This window comes from Myodes glareolus, chromosome 2 (assembly GCF_982192425.1).
Source record: "Myodes glareolus chromosome 2, mMyoGla1.1, whole genome shotgun sequence".
Lineage (NCBI taxonomy): Eukaryota > Metazoa > Chordata > Mammalia > Rodentia > Cricetidae > Myodes > Myodes glareolus.
The window spans coordinates 95,479,137-95,496,866 of NC_142027.1; the positions used below are offsets into that span (position 1 = coordinate 95,479,137).

Genomic DNA, 17,730 nt, shown 5'->3' on the forward strand with positions numbered 1-17,730 from the left:
AGAACATTTTAAAAGATGTTAAATATATTAAAGTATTTTAATGATGTGTGAGACCGAATCTGAACATCACTTTGACCTCTAAAGGTCCCTGGCCCCGGCTGTGTCATCGTCTGTCTCCTCTCATTGTCCCTCTTCTCACAGGAAACAGCACAGCCACCTCACAGCATTCAGGGAATTTCCAGACGATTCACCTGCCTTCACAGATGCATCATCTCGTGTCCTGCTGACTTTAACTGCTCGAGATATTTCTTCAATCTGTTTTTTAAGTACAAGTTATTAGCACTCACCTTTGAACTCTTATAGCCTGGCTGGTTTTCCCTATATCTTTCACCCTAACATTCTACAAGAATCTATTTTCCAAATAGTAGATAGAGGGTATGAGTTTGATATGTTCCTTATACTTAAAAAATCCTTCATTCTAAAACCATGTGTGGTCGTGAATGATTTAAGGACCAGCACACAAGAGGTAGAGGTAGAAGCAGGACGATCTCTGTGACTTCAAGACCAGCCTTAGAGTTCCAGGACAGTGAAAAAAAACCTGCAGTTTTTCCTTTGTTTCTTATTAAAGAAAAAATTATTATAGTTTATGGTGCTCTGTGTGATTGGCCTTTCTTCAATGACACTGGCTTCTTTCACCCTTAAAGCACCATGTCTCCTTCCTCTCCCATCTCCTATAAGCCAGAGCACCACACTTCCTTTGTCTTCCATCTCCTACAGTCCTTGAAGTCTCAATTCCCCTTCTTCCTTCTGGAAGACAATTTCTTCAGTGTTTAGAACAGAGCTTGACTCTTACCACTGCCACTAAGGTCCCCTTTCGCTCACAGCACTGGATAGTTTGTAACTATAGACTTGAATGACTACTTGTCCACTTCCTATAGAACGCTGCTACATGAGATTATTATGGGATACTTTGCTCGCCATACACACCAGTCACAGAATGTCAATGAGCAGGTGACAATGACACAAATGCTTGTGAGTGAATGCTGCTTTCCAGATTATTCTTAGTGTTAGAACTTCTGTAGGTCTACATAACTGCCTTCTAGCTTAGGAAATTACATTTCCCTCATACATATAAAAGATAAAGTCTATTTAGAAATGTATGAGCATGTAAGAAAAGAATCTGGAGAGACTTACAGCAGTTGAAATACACCCCAGAAATGGTCAAGGGCTAAAGGTGTGGCTCAGAGGTAGAATACAGACATAGTGTTCAAAGTCCCAAGTTCAATTTCTATCCAACCTTAATAAATACCACAGTTTCCTCATAATTATGACAAACTTATTTTGGAAGTTTAGTGTTAGATATATATGTATGTATCTGTAAACTCAATTCAACTATGTTATACTCAAATCATGTCATTGTATTTGATAATCTACATGCAAGCATTTTTTTTAATCTGTTGACCAAAGTTCAAGTATGCCAGTACCAGAAAACATTTTAAGCAAACTCAAAGATCAATTGAAATATTTTTTTCTGAGATAGATGTTTGCCACTGACTTAGTTTTGGTTACAATCTGCCTCAATATGCTTAATCTAAGTGTCCGGAGAAGAGATGCAAAAAATTTTAAGCATAAAGGAGAATAAGCTATGAGTTATCTATCTAAATGTTGTGTTTAACAAGTAACATTAGATCATAATATATTTAGTCAACCTTAAGAAAAAGGGTGCAATGCTTAACTTGGTTCCTAAGGCCCCTCCAAAGTTATCATTCTCTCCCACCCTGGCAACTGCATCGCACACCTTTTCTTTTCTTTTTCCAAATGAAACTCAGTTCCACGGTTGGCCAAATCATGCTCTAATTACATAACATTACACAAATACATATATACATATATATCTTTGTTTTTACATGTTAGCAATGTAATTATTAAGTTAAAATCAGAAATACCTCTACAATAAATGCTTTATTCAGAAAAAAGTCAAGTTTATACCCCTACTACTGATAGACCATATAAAACCATAAACGAAATGAATGCCCTTTACTAAGCATGCTTTGACTCTTGCTTCTCTCTAAAAGACAGACTTTAGAGCTACTTCTCTGAGAAGCTTTTTGCCATAGTAGAAGTAGATTATGGACACAAAGAAAATGTAATTTTAATGATTCAGTCTTTTGAAGTAAAGATGACTTTCCAAGGTACAAAGAAGGAAACAAAACTATTCAATAAATAAATAAATCAAAGGAAAAACAGTGAGTTGACACTGTAATGTTATATGAATAGGGAAAATGCACATTTAACAGGTGGAGAAAGGCCTTCAAGCCCGACTGACATAGAAGAGGAGAATCAGACTTAGTCATTATGCTAGAACTATGAGAGGAGTGTAATGAAGCACCCACCAAACGCTGGCATGCAGTTATAGGAGAGCTATGCTGAAACAAAGCAAAGGAAAGCAAAACAAAGCAAGCAAGAAAGCAATCAAACAAAAAACTAGAAAGTACAATTAGAAACCACTAGCAAGAGGTTTAACCTATTCAATATTCCTTCAGACACTAGCATTACTGAATACACATTCTAAAATACACATTCTATAGCAAGAAATGTTTGAACAAAACAAATTTTTAAGTAACAAAAACTATCAAAGAGTATTGGGTAGATTTAGAAGAAAAAACAATTTAGAAATAAAAATTATTCAAAGAATAAATAAAATCAAACAAGCTACAACTCAAGAGAATGAGCAAAAGAGTGGACCAGTGAGACACACTTTTTGCTTTTCCTATCACTGATGGGTCATTACACAGCCAGTCACCAGACCTTCATGCTGAGAGCTATCCATGGGTACTCCTTATCTTTCCCACTATTTAAACCAATTTTTTCCTATAGTTCATACAAGACACTTGGGTTTGCTCTTGATGGTCTGGTCTCCAACTACCTTTCTATCCCCAGCTCTTCCAGTGTCCACACTCAGCAAGCATCCTGCCACACTTGGCATCCTGTCTGACAGCTGCCCTGCCATCACCAGGGACTTCGGTGCCAACTCCAAACACCCGTCCTTCATTCGCCAGTACCCCTCATATCTCTAACCTGCCTACAGTTGTCCATGACCATGTAGCTTTGAAATCAGAAATCTTTCCCATGCACTAGCTCTGCCGTTTCCAATATTTAATCATGGCTTATCTAAGGCAGACACCTACAATTCTCCCTTGCCTTTTTTTTGGTTACACTTATTCTCCATGAATCTTGTTCTCTGCCTTCTCTGGCCTGCATGGCTAAATTCTGTTATAAAAAAAAGAAATAACCAACCAACCAACCAACCAACCAACCAACCAACCAAATGAAAAGCCATTGCGGCTAAGCTGACTCTGCTTAGATTTCTAAGTAGAAACTTTCAAAGGGTGACGAGTCCGCCCGCACCACTGCAAGGCTCACTGCTCTCTGACGGAGAAGCTATCTTACACTCAGTCCTCTTTCTTGACTCTCACAAGACACCCCTGTCTCTCACTTTCAGCCGATCATTCTGTCCAATTCACTAAAAAGATAACACGGACCTCAAACGCCCTCCTTTCCACTATGAACATGCTCCACACGGTAAAACCCCATCTAATTCCCTTATCCACACTTGCACCTGTCTTTCTCTCTCCTGCTAAAAGAGAGGGCTTTGCCCCGCCCTGCAAAGGCTGTGACTTTCACTTGAACTGTGGGTTTCATCTCTTGCCTTCCCAACCACACTGACTTCTCGGATTATTTTCACTTTAACTACATCTGTGTCACTTATTTTTTCTTTTGATCGTGCCTGGCTAGAGGTTTTCCCAGCATTTCAGGGCCGCCCCACTCCCGGGCTGTAGGCACAGCTCCTTGTGGGCAGAGCACCTCTTGCTTCCCCTCCAGGATGAAGACTTTTTTTCCCCTTTAGGCAGCTAAGCAAGTATCAGTCTCCCAGATAGGCCTTGTTTTGTCTAATTAGATCTGGTCTGAAATCTTCCATGACTAATACTTTCCAATTCAGTTTGCTGGCTGTTTTCTTAACCCACTCATACTAATTTGAATTTTTATCTATTTTCTTCTTCACAATGTAATCTCCACGAGGCCAGGGATCTTTTATTAACCATATTCTTGTCCCTCAGGAGACAGCACAGTACTTTGCACATCATTAGCTCCAAAACAGGCTTACTAAGTGAATGTTAGTGATTATTTTGTTTCCAGGCGAATGAGTTCACTTCACCTACATAGTTACCATTGCCATAACAACCAAGAATCACACTCACATGTCCACATGCCCGGCAGTGATGCCGCCTCCTTGTCAGGGCGTTGAAGGGCTCTTTGCATTTCATACACATTGTCACTTCGTTGTCACGTATCCATCTTGGGGCCCTCTTTCCTAGCTCAGCAGTCTAAATGGAAAGGTAGGTTGGAAACAATTACTATTCCGTTCTAGTAGCACATTCCCAACGCAGCACGCACCACGCTCTGATCTTTAAGATAGGAGAGGACTTTCAAAGCACTTAGGCACTTACCACTATACCCACCTAGGAGAGAATGACTATTTCTAATCACCAATTCCGGCATTGCCAGGGAGGAGGTTTGGGAACAGAATGACTAGAGGGTGCTTTGAGAACACACCGAGAGAGCATCTTAAAGCTAAGAACTTACAGACACTTCTAGGTGGATGTCACTGTCCTTTGCAATTGCATTTCTGAAGGTTTCATGCCTTTGATGAAAAGCATCGATACTCTCTTGAAGGGCCTAAAATATAAATGAAATAAAACCATACATTATAATATCACATACACATTAATAAGTATACTTTGTCACATAAATAATTTTTAATGATAATTTCAAGTTAAATGAACTTATTCTTATAGTTTATGTTTTTAAAAGCCAAATATGTGTATTTTTCTTTTTTAAAATTTATCTTATGAGCGTTTTGCCTGCTGTATATATTTTGCCTGCTGTCCACTGAGGTGAGAAGAGAACACTGCACCCTTGGAACTGGAGTTAGGGATGGCTGTGAGTCACCATGTAAGTCCTGGGAACTAAAGACAGCTTTTTTATATTTTTGGTTGTGAGCCTCGCCTTTAACGGCTGAGCCATCTCTCCAGCCCCAAAGCCAGCTTTTTTAAGAGTAATAAGTGCACTTAGCCACCAAGCTATCTCTCCAGGCCCCAATGTAAACATTTCTTATGCACAGAAAACAAAAATGAAAGTAAAAGAGTTACCTTGATCCATTCTTCTTTATCTTGTTCAGAGCTAAAAGAAAAACAAAGCAAAATGAGTGAAGAAAATATGAATTGCAATCTATGAATGAAAACATGCTTTACCGTCACTCTGGATTCCTAGAAAACACAGGAATGGTTTGGAAATAATTAAAGGGACTCTAGATCTTCTTGATACAGTATCAGACTGCTGCCCACCTTTGGTACCCATTCATTCTGACAGCAAACCATGACATTAACAATCACCTACCAGATGATTCTCTATGCTTGACATACTAGAAAAGTCAAAGATAGTATTATAATTTTAAAAATTACCCGAATTCATGCCCAGATGGACTCACAGCAGACTTCTACCAGACTTTCAAAGAAGAGCTATACACAAATCTTGTTAAATTAGTAAAGCAAAACAAACTCTCTGTAAATAGAAGGAGCACTTCTAGATCCCTTTTGCAGAACTGGTATCACTCTAACATCAAAACCAGATAAATAAACACAAAAGAGAAAACTATAGGCCAATCTTTTTGATGAAATTAGATGTAAAAATTCTTTCATGTAAACAAAATAAAGTTATATATAAAAAAGATTGCCCATCATGATATTATTGGCTTTATCCCAGAGATTTAGGTTTAGATCAACATACATGGTCAATAAATGTAATAAATCATAAATGGACTTAAAGATAAAAAATGAATGTTCAATAGATGCAGAAAAAATTGTTGACAAAATTCACATGTCTTCATGATAAAAGTCCTAGACAGAGTAGGACTGGAGAGAATATATCTCAGTACAATATAATACTACAAACTCACAGCCAACATCAACATCCTAACTGGGGAAAAACTCAGTGCAGGAATGAGACAGGCATGGATACCCACAAGTCTGGTTCCAGTTGAGAACCAGGTCTGTTCACTTTGCCTGGTAAGTTTCTCTTTCTGTCCCCATCCTTCACCACATCCACAGTCTAGTTGCTCTCTATGGAACCATCCCTTTGACAGGTGAGACGCCACTCTCCTCTCCCATCCTTCCGTCTATCTGCTGCCGTCATACCATTGCCAAGTATCAGACCCATGGTTTGGGAGCCATCTTTGACTTGTTCAACTAAACAGCTCATCCACCACCTTTACTTGGGCTACTCCTGTCATATAGCTTGTGCACTGGCACAATCTAAGGAAGGCTAGATTCACACATCAGCCACATAACCAAAGGAAGGAGTCCACATGGCCAGGCCAAACTGCAGAAACAAACAAACAACATGAATGGTCAAGGTAGCATGACTCCTGCCAAATCCACTAGTCCTATAGAAGTGTTCTCTAATGAGAACTACCTAGATGAGTCCCTAGACTAGAATTTAAAGAATTCTAAAACTCCTTTGAACTCTAAGAGTATAACAACAAATACCTGTGTTATGTCCAAGATACACACACACTAGAGGATAACAATATGTACCGGCATCATGGAATAATGTAAAATGGACTCAGTGGGTGGTATAAATATATTTGTTCATGCACACGAACACCTGCACATGCATACACATATTCACACACACACACACTCATATGCATGTATGTATGTATGTATATACATATAACAATAGCAAAGGCGAGACCATGGTGGATTTGAGAGCACGGGGCATGGAGTAGTTTGACAGCGGAGGGAACAGTGGGAGTGATGTAGACATAGTGCGGTTTTAAAAAACAAGAAAAACCCAGAGTCTTTGGGGATTTATGATTAAATCTTAGAAAAAGATAGAAGAAAAGCAAAAGGTCTTTGAAAGATCTTGGAGGAGCCACTTCGCATTTCTTTTGCTAAACAATTGTTTGCCTCTTCCTTAAAGGCTCAGGCAATACCATACCTGAACCACTACATATGAAGGTGAGCATTGAATACTCTAAATCATGCAGGAACGGGTTTCCCAGACTCATGGACTGTAGAGTAATAATTTTCCTTGGGGAGAAATTTACCTGATCGTACTCAACTTCCTTTTTGCACACTAAGGAAAGATTGCATTTCCTCTCCCTTGTAGGAAGCTTATATCAAACTTGGAAAATCTCTTTGAGTGGATTCTTAATTAAGTCAGAACTTTCAATCGAGGGATTTTGAAGGCTATCCTCATTCCAACAGGTGTAAGTGTGCATGGTACTAGCAGGGTGGAAAGGCAGGGAGCGTTAAAGTGATATGGGCAGGAAGCAAGCTTCTTATTCCACAGCCTGGTTGAAATGTTTTGCCAGCAGAGAATCAAGGATTCCAGAAAAATCAGCTGGTGAAGGTCCTTTTCTCTCCCCACCTGCAAACCTACAATGTTCTAAGAATCACATCAAAAATTCAGTTATAGGGAAATGAAATAGCATGTACCAAACCCCTTGTGCAGCCTAGGTGCCTCTGACTTTACAAGATTATAATTCCATTCAAAGGATGTTTGAAGTTACCCGATATCTCACTTATTATAAGACAAAGAAAAAGAATAAAAAGGCTTCTTACCACTTTCAAGTGGCAGAGAGAGCTCATGTTACAATACTTGGCTGCAAGTCTCGTGTGGGAAGCCCATCCTTACACTTGGTTGTCTTACTTTGTGCAACTTCTTTGAGAAGCCCATACCCGAGTGTGTCTCTATTATCTAATCTCCATTACTTTTTAAAAGATTCATCTCTGTATTTTCTGGTTAGTCTTGAATCTCTTCTGGTTGAAGCAATGAGTCCCAGTTTGGTGTGAGCTGCATGAGGTCCCTAAAACATTAAGAGGACTCCTCAGGCTGCTGAGAGCGACAGTATGGACCTGTGCCTGATACCAATCTTTCCGGCATTTATTGTTATTGAGCAGCATGATATTGAGGCAATGCTGATGGGACCTGTGCCGATTAGCATGGCAGACTCCACTTTATCTCCCATAGGGAGCTCCAGTCGGCCTTGCTGTGTTTCCCAGCTCTGCTGTTCTGGAAGTAAACTCATTTATCAGTCTTTTAAATGCAGACAAATACTTTAGTGTTTTGTTTTTTTAAAGTCAAGAAATATTTATTTACTATTTTTCTCAATTTACTTGCTACTATATTTAAAATTTCTATTAAGTAACTGAAAATGACTGTCTAAAAACCAAAAGAAATAGAAACTGTCTAAGTATATGAAACAATACTTTTTATCCTTTTTGTTTGTTTATAGCTACAGGATATTATAAAGCATCAAATAAACAGATGAAGAATACACTTCGGCTCAGTAAAGTCAATTAACTTCAGCAACCAGCTTATTTGAAAATTCATCTCACTAAGTCGGTAATTTCCATTTCTTTGATTGGTAGCATGTTTTACTACAATCAAGCTCATTTACTATACCTTCAGTGTGCAAACTTTCATCTTATTTACAAATATTTTGAGCCAGTTTACTTCAGTATAAAACTCTGACTTTGTGTCTCCACTTTAAACAGGGGTTTTGATTTTAATATTTAATTCACCTGAAGTGACTGTCACATGTTCTGACTAGTGCTTGTGTGAAGTCTATTCTGTCTGAAATCACAACAGCTTTGCTGCTTTTGTCCTGGCCTCCACCCCTTGGAGTGAGTGCCCCTTGGAGTGAGTGCCCCTTTCCACCCCTTTCTAGGTGGTGTCTGTCTTTGATGGGAGATATGATTTTGTTGGCAGCAAAAAGTTGGAGTTTTCCATTCCATTCTGCATATTTTATTGGGGGAAGTAGAACATTAATATTCAGAGTTATTATTGAATTCTAGTTATTTTGTGTTTTATATTTTATTTTCTTAACACTCCTTGAGTTGTTTACTTTCCTCCTGTGGCATCTTAGAGGTGATTATCCTCTTTAGTCTCAAGTATTATTTTTAGCATACTGGGTTAAGCTCATAAATTCTATTTGCCTTTTTAAATGTAGAACTTTTTCATTTTTTTGGAAATAGATTCTATTTTTTTTTCATTTGCCTCCTTTTATCATGAAAACTGTTTTCTTTTTTTCTTTTATTACATCAGATGGGTCTGGTTTAGCAGCTGTGGTCTTTCAGAACTCGAAACACATATTTTAAAGCCCTTTTCCTTTTAAAGATTTCTGTTGAATAATCAGCTATTACTTTAATTGGCCTTCTCTGACAGCTTTTGTGTCCTTTCTTTTCTTGCATGTTTGGTCACTCAGTTATAATATGATGTGTGGGGTACCGTTTGGTCTGCTCTATTTGGTGTTTTCTGTCTCTTGTATCTGTACTAGTTCTCTTCCCAAGATTTGCCTTTTCTTTATGATTTTATTGGGATGTTTTCTGTTTTAGACATAAACTTCTCTGACCATATTTCATAGAATTTTTTAGACCTTTTATGTTGTCCCAAAGTTCTCCCATGTTCTACTAATTTGTCACTGTTTTTTAAATTGTCATGGGTCTTGACTGAGTGATCCAATCTTTGTCCTTGTCTTCAAGTCATGATGTGTTCTCTGAATAATCCATTCTGCTCATTAGGTTCTCCACTGAACATTTTTTTTTTTGAGTTAGTGACTATCTTTTTTTTTTTTTAGTTTGCAGAGTTTCCTTCAACATTTCTATCCTTTATAGAATTCTATTTGCATATCCTGAATTGACTTCCTTATTTCATGAAATTATGTTTTCTTAGAATATGTTCATACCCTCTTTGAGCTCTTTGCTCATACTCAATTTTCTGTCTGATGAGCTTCCACCCCTAAGCAAGAAGCTATCTCAGATTGACATCCACTTGCGAAGGAAACACTGGTTTTCTCCAGTGGAGTCTCACTGGGGATATTAACCTACGCCCAGCAGAAGACAAGAAGACAGAGAACATAAAGTGGACCCAGTGGTGATTTTTACAGACCTTTTCATCTGATACCATCTTGGTTGGGCATTTTTTGTCTTTTATTTATATATTATAGCTTTCACTTTTGTAGGGTATGTGTATATTTGTGTATGTTTCTTGTACTTTCTCCTTTTTAGTTTTTAAAATTCTGGTTTATTTACCTGTTTGGAGAGAGAGAGAGAAAGAGAGAGAGAGAGAGAGAGAGAGAGAGAGAGAATGAGAATGGAGATGGTTAGGTGAGGAGACCAGAAGGATCAGTGAGAGGAAACTGTGATGAGAACATAAGGTATAAAAAATTACTTTAAAAATTCTTTGTCTGGAAGTTATTCCAAACTGCTTTCATTGTTGGTCCTTACTATAGGATTGCTAGTTTTTGTGTAGGAGTTGGTTGAATTTTTATAAGTCTAAAAGGTTTATTTACTCATAATTTTATGCACATGTATATGTGCCTGAGTATATTAAGTGATGTATCATGTCTGTGCAGGGCCAGCAGAGGTCAGCTGTGAGTCGTGGATGCCAGGAGCCAAATCCAGGTCCTGGGAGCCAAACAAACTCCAGTCCTCTGGAAGAGCAGCAAGTGCTCTCAGTGCTGCACTCACCTCTCCTGCTCCCTTTCATTATTTCAAATTCAGGTTCCCTTTCTTCTCCCTGGGCTGTGTGGCCCAGCAATTTTTTCCCTGCTGGTGTGCTGCATCTCTTGCCGTGTCTGCTCCCGGGCTAGTCTTTGCAGCAATTTGTTATCAGGGAGAATTTCACATGGAAGAATAATCATTAAGGGATGCTGTGGGGGGAGGAGGAGGCACTGAGTCTTCCCTCAGGTCTCAGGGCTAAATTGCAGCAGTGCCTTGCCTTGCTGCTCTGCAGTCACCTGACTGATGGCTACCGTACACACACCTCTGCCCTAGGCAATACAGGGATCAGAGAAAAGACGTGATGCCTGTCTCAGTGAACCCCGATTTTCGCCTACAGCTAGTCAGATTTCCAGAGGTTTGGAGCATTCGCTGTGAAAACAAATGACAACAGTAACGAGGGCCTCGGGGTCGCTTATGACTTTGCTGCGAGCTGTGGTGGGAAGGCTCTCACCTGGCCTGCAGCTCCAGCGTTCTTTCTTTCCCAGACACCTGGAAAGTGTGTGGGTATTCTTCATTGTGAGTCTCCACCACTTTCATCCCATCAATGCCGACTCTGGTTCGAACTGTGAATTTGGAGCCCACCAAGCTGAATCTGGGCACACAATACAGCAACATGTTGTTGAACTGCAAAGAGACAGAATACAAACGAATAAACAGGAAGATAAAATAAAAGTCTGACTCATGCAACTCTGGACAGAAATGCCACTGATTTTTTAAAGAATATATAACTTTTCTCTCTTTCTCTCTACTGTCTCTCTTTGGAACCAGGATAACTCTTGAACTTACAATCCTGACTAGACTCTCAAGTGTTGAGGACATAGGTGTATAGCACCACACTTAGATGTTTCCTTGGAATTCAATTAAATATTCACTGAACAAAGGAAGAATCCATGACTAATGGGTGACTGAACTGCGAGACAAAATAAACAACTTCAAATATTCAGAGATCTGCTGGACAAAAAATAGAGACTCATTTAACATTTTTACAAGGTGGAACTTAAACCAAGGGAAAAATGTAAGTAACCACTAGGCTGCAGGAGTCATACAAAATATCACATATCTGAATACTTTTTTCTCCATTTAATACACTTTACACTTCTCCCTGTTCCCAAAATCATCATTAGAACTTAATACTTTCCATGAGTTCCATTTTCATAGTATACTTTCCATCGCTACTCAAACTACCAGAAAAAAAAATGCAGCATCAACAAACTACATAGTAAGACCCTGTTGCTGAATACACTACACATTCTGGATGCAGGGTATAGAGAAGTTGACAACTGCACTGGAAGCTTCCTTCTCATTGATTAGCTCTAGTACTGGAAGGTGCTATGTGGGCTGCTTAGGACAGAAGTCGTCAAAGGTCTCATCTCCATGTGGACCTTGTGAGCTACAATGCTAACCTGTTAGATAAGATGTGCCTATTATATAATAGTGGCATGGCTGATACGGGGGTAACCACATGCTTTCTGATTGGATTTGAATTCTATAAGAGGAAAATTTGGCAAAAAGCCATGTGGTACTCAATGACTGTTGGGTTGTTAAATGAACATCTTGTGAAGCTGCTTTGTAATTATTTATGTTTATATACATAAACAAAGGCTACTTTCAGCCCTGATCAGAGAAGCTTCTCTTTGCAGTGAATGCAGAGATTCATGCCTGCTCAAGGTGTTGAAAATAAAGTTCTGTTGATAGGTCAACTCTAAAGAGACACCTGCATCCATCTCCTACTTCAAGGCTCAGAGAATACCACAAAAGACAGAGAAAAGAATATGGGAAGAGTGCTGTGCAACCCTGTCTTCTGGACACAACCGCTAACTCATGAACTCATAGAAGCTGTGGATATCTGCATGAGACCTGCACAAAGATGGCGTCTGCTAAAAATCTCATCATCCCTGGAGGGAAGGGAGTCTTCTTCAGTTGTATAGTATTCTATATTAAAGTATATAACTCCCTACTCATCTAAACAATCCTAAATAAAGTCATTAGGTCACAAAAAGTAAGAAAAAATAGAAGGGGGGAGAGAGAGACAGAGAGAGAGGGAGGGAGAGAGAGAAAAAGAGAGTTGCTGGGAAGAAGGGGTTCAGTTTAATAGGAACAGTTAAGAGAGGGTTCTAGGGAGTGAATATAATCAAAATATACTACCCATGTGCATGGAATGGTATTAAGAAGCTTTTTTTTTTTTTTTAAAAAAAATAAACCACTCTATTTGTTCCTCAGCTATCTTGCTGCATTCTGTCTTAGTGACCCTTTGGAGGTGACAGGAGAAGACAGCATATTCTCCAAAATGTTAGTCACAGTCCCATAGGTCAGGGCTGCCTCAGGGGATACTCTTCTTCAAACTCAAGCCAGTGGTGTGGATGGGAATATGGCATATGTAGTAGCAATTCTTCTTTTACACAAACTAGGAAAGCTTATGTTAAGAATTACTAGGAAGAGCCGAACAATGGTGGTGTATGTCTTTAATCCCAGGATTCGGGAGACAGAGGTAGGTGGATCTCTGTAAGTTTGAGGTCAGCCTGGTCTACAAGAGCTAGTTCCAGGACAGCGAGGACTACTACACAGAGAAACCCTGTCTTGAAAAACAACAACAAAAAATTACTAGGAAATCTAAACTGCATTGCTGATGGAATTCAACAAAAATATTAGAAAGTACAAGAGACTTGTTTCCATACCTATTCAGCAAAAATGTTTAAGGGAATAATACAATTTTACATTATACTATTACATACTCTATTACATACTCAGTAAGGAATGTGGGTGGAGTTGCTTACTCCATCCAGTAAACCGAAAATGAAAACTTTATCAATGTACAGGATTCTGAATGTGAATCTTGAGTTAAAAATGAGCTATTAGGTTTCAAGGAAAGTCATATAACTGGCCACATTGGCTAACTATTGCTTGCTGGGGACTGGTGGAACTGGGGTAGGCTCCGATATGGTACTAACTTGCTAAAGAAAACCTCCAGGGCCATTGTATGGCTTTATAGGCAGAACCATGATGGAGTGGTTTGCTGTACTTGTCTAATATACCTTTAACAGCATCCTCTACTGTGAAAGAAACCATTCAAAAGAGTCTCAAAAAATTAAGAGTGAACCTAATAAAAATGATGAAAGACATATACACACAGCCCAAGACAAAATAAAACTTCTTTAATCTCTGAGGAAAGAGATTGAGAAAATACTAGAAAATGGAAAGACCTCCCATGCTCATGAACTGGCAGACTTTTGAAAATGGACAATCTACCAAAAATAATTCACAGATTCTCTATTCTTCACAGAAATAAAAACTAAATTCTAAAATTCACATAGAAGCACCAAGATCTCACATAGCTGAAGCAATGATGAACAAGAAGAACAATGCCACTCCAGATCTCAAGATAAGTTACAGAGCTATAGCAATAAAACCAGTATAGTATTGGTAGAAAACAGACATCAGGACAGATGGACAAAACAGAAGACCATGATTTGAGAATACATATTGACAACCATTTGACAAAGATGCCAGAAACTCAATGAAGAAAAAATAGCATCTTCAACAAGGGATGCTGAAAAAAGTAGATGTCGATATTGAAAAATGAAATCAGACCCATATCTATCACCCTTCATAAACATTAAAAAACCTCTGTGTGAAACCTGAGTCAGGGAAATTGCATAAGAAAACAAAGACAGTACCCTATAAGACATGTTCTGGAAAAGACATCTGCATAGACTTCATTAGCTCAAGAGTTGACAAACTGGACCTCATTAAGCTAATAAACTGTGCAGTGAAGGACAAGGCTGAGTGAGAAGGAAGCCCATAGAGGGGAGACTCTTTGTTGCTACCCATTTGATAAAAAGGATTGGTGTCTGCAATACAGAAAGAACTCAGAAAAGGAAGAGTAAAGAAAATGAAGGACCCAACTTAAAAATGAGTTACGGATCTAAACAGAGTTTTCAAAAGAAAAAAATGGTTAAGATATACCTTAAACAGTGTTTTACATCTTTAGAATTAGGGATTTGCAAATGTGAGTAATTTACCTACCAAAGTAGATAACTGCAAAATTACCCCAGTCAAGATCAAGAAAAAAATGCTGGTAAGCATGTGCAGAAAGGAGAACCCTCCTTCACTACTGCTGGGATTGCAGACTTGTGCAGCTACTGTGGAAATCAGTGTGAAGAATCCTCAAAAAGCTAAAAGTAGATCAACCATAGGACCTGACTCTACCACTCTTTGTTATATGCCCAAAAGAATCAACGTGTACTCCATAGATAAGTTTTACTCTATTCACAATAGCTAGGAAACAGTCCATCTGTCTTCCAGGTGATGAAGAAATGGTAAGAATATGGCACAAATACATAGTGGGATTCTAGTCAGCTGCAAAGAAAAAACAAAATAAAGAAATCTGCAGGATGGAAACAGAACATGTTATACTGAGTTAAGTGGCCTAGACCCAGTAAGACACATATCACATGTTTTAACTTATATGTGAATTCTAGATCTGAATCTTCAGATATGAGTATATAACCTGGGGTATCCATAGAAACCAGGAAAGTAAAAGGAGCCATGGTGCAGGAAGGACAAAGATCCATGGTTAACATGTAAAGGCAGGCAAACGCTGATTCTGAGAATTCTGTCCAGCACAAGCAGTTCTTTCTAGTCCATGTATTTGATGCTTTGGCATCTTCACATCTAACTGACACTAACAGGATCACTCAGTCCACTGCTAAATGTGAACCTGCCATCCCATTTAGTCAACTAGACCAGAGGCAACTTTCAAACAGTGTTTATTTACCTGCGCTACCATCGCTTACCCCCATCACCCAAAGGCCAGGCACTGGCCAGTGACCCCTTCAGACTCTTCTGAAATTGCTCAAACCAGGGATCCCAAGCCTTTTCCTTGGTACTTCTTTTTCCTTTGTAAACCACAAGGCTCTTGTCCACTTTTGGTGCTTGCCAAAACCTCTCTGCCTCTTCACCAGGTCTAGAAACCTCTCCATTGCTCCTCTCCATGGCCTGTGGTTCTTCCTCTTCAGATCAGTGTTTTTAACAGCAATCATGTTCTCACCTGAACAATAGTGAAACCTACATTTTGTAATAGGCTTCTGAATAAAACTTGGAACCCTGGTATGATTCTTGTATGCTTTTGCTTTTTATTTTGCTATGTATAAAACTATATAACTTAGAAAAAACAAAGTATTTTTGCTATGCAAAAATGAGTTTTTTCAAATAAATTTGGACAATATCTAAAATTATTATTGAACGACTGGCCTAAAAAATATTTCCAATACTGAAACGGTGGTACTTTTATTTGGACATAGTCAGCAACTGTCTAACTGGACCCAAGACCCACTTGACAGAAAATAATTTATACCTGGAACTGTAAACTTAGGAAAGCACACACAGCTGGAGAGGTCATAGACCTTAGAAGACTCTACTGTTATTTCCCTAAACAATATAATTTCTAAATACATACCAAACAATTAGCTTTACACCCACCAATAAATGTAGCTCTTACCCTTAATCAAAGTGCCCCAGAACCAACATGGTAGGAGAGAAATTCCTCCAGTAAGCTTTCCTCTGACCTTGACACATATCATGGTATGGGTGTATACACAATACACATATACACACCCACCACATCCTTCTTCACCCCCACACACTCATTCACCCACTCATACCCACACACTCACCCCACACGTACTCACCCATTCACCCACACACACTCACCCACTCACCTCACATATACACACTCACCCCCACGCTCACCTCTCATACATTCATCTACACAATCACACACTCACCCCCTACATACTCACCTACACACTCATTCAATTACCCCACACACTCATCCCCACACTCACTTGCACACTCAAATACACATATTCACACATACTAATACACAAACATTTACACACAAATAAATATATGTAATAAAAATAAAAACACTGTGCGATATTAAAAATTCTTCCCAAGACAACTAATCCCTATAATTTTTTCAAAGAAAGATGGAAATAATCTAGAATTTTTCAGATCTTGAAGACAACTCATTCTAGATGGTAAAATGGGTGCTTGGCAGCAAGAAAGCAGGCCACTAGACAGGCTCGTACAAACATATCTCAACAATAATCATAACAGGTAACATTTGCTAAGTTATTATTCAGTGTTAGTTTATTATCTGTCAGCCATTATTATGATCTGTTTCATCTCTTTAGGTATAGAGAGAATCAGAATTCATCTTAATAATGAAGACAAAAAGGTAATGTGGACAGAAACTGAACAAAATGATTCCTCAGTGTCTCTCCCTAATGAGTAAGTCCAAGGTGACTATCCTGGTCAGAATGCTAAGGAAGGGACATGCCAAGGACATGCGGCACACTACTGCCTTCCACAGATGGTTGAGACCATGACTGTGGAAGGCTAGGGAGACAGTTGTCACAGGAAAAAGTCTAGCAACACAACAATGAAGCATAAAATAGCAATGCTCATTAGCCTATAAGAACAAAAGGAAAGACAAAGCCAAAATCAAGCAAAGGAGACTTTCAGAATTGGAATTATGCCCACATGTGCATATGGACTACAGTCACGGGAAGGCTACAGTGTCCTCAGTGTGCATTGTTGCAGTAGCTCAGCTCCCAAGGCTAAGAGAAACACTCATGACAGTCCCTAAGGTCCTCTCATAGAACATTCCACCGGTGTTGACTAGAGCAGGTGGGGTGTAACTACTCTGGAAGTAAGTGATTGTGTCACTTCTTCAAGACAGGCACAGGGGTTTCAGTGAACTGCTGGTGCACAACTGGCGGACACTAGTAAACTTACTAAGAAGAGGTAGCGCTCTTGTGCTGATGTGTTCCGAGCTGCTAGTTTGAGGATTTGGCCTTCTTTTATGAGTTCATTTGAGGGATTTACAATGTCTTCTTCTTCTCCCAACATCTCATAAATCTCTAAGAGTTTCTTTAGGTTCTCCTGGGAAATTAAAACAAAATACAGCAAGATCAAATATAAAAAGGTAATTTAAATTTAACTAAAATCTACATAATTTAATAGATACTGAGAGTAAGTTTTCATTTTGGTATAACATGCATCAATAACGTGAATGCGAAGAAAAAAGGGGAATGGCCGGGATAGCTAGTAAGCATTCCTTTCTGCGGCTCTCCTGCACCTGCTCATTTTGGTCTAAATC

The 17,730-nt window shown here is 38.9% G+C and overlaps 1 protein-coding gene across 8 annotated transcripts in view; it reads right to left on the minus strand.

Annotated features, from left to right (window-relative positions):
• Fgd4 (FYVE, RhoGEF and PH domain containing 4) overlaps positions 1–17,730 on the minus strand; it is a 168,207-nt gene that overhangs the window by 12,376 nt on the left and 138,101 nt on the right. For all 8 annotated transcript variants that reach the window (XR_015000405.2, XM_085684800.2, XM_048452431.3 and 5 more), the window contains 5 exons: positions 17,367–17,513; positions 11,020–11,192; positions 5,151–5,181; positions 4,585–4,677; positions 4,200–4,325 (listed from right to left, as the gene is read on the minus strand). Coding sequence is in view for 7 of the 8 variants with exons in the window: in XM_085684800.2 (XP_085540926.2) it covers positions 4,200–4,325; positions 4,585–4,677; positions 5,151–5,181; positions 11,020–11,192; positions 17,367–17,513 (570 nt within the window). In the remaining variant the exon portion in view is untranslated. The remainder of the gene's footprint in view (positions 1–4,199; positions 4,326–4,584; positions 4,678–5,150; positions 5,182–11,019; positions 11,193–17,366; positions 17,514–17,730) is intronic.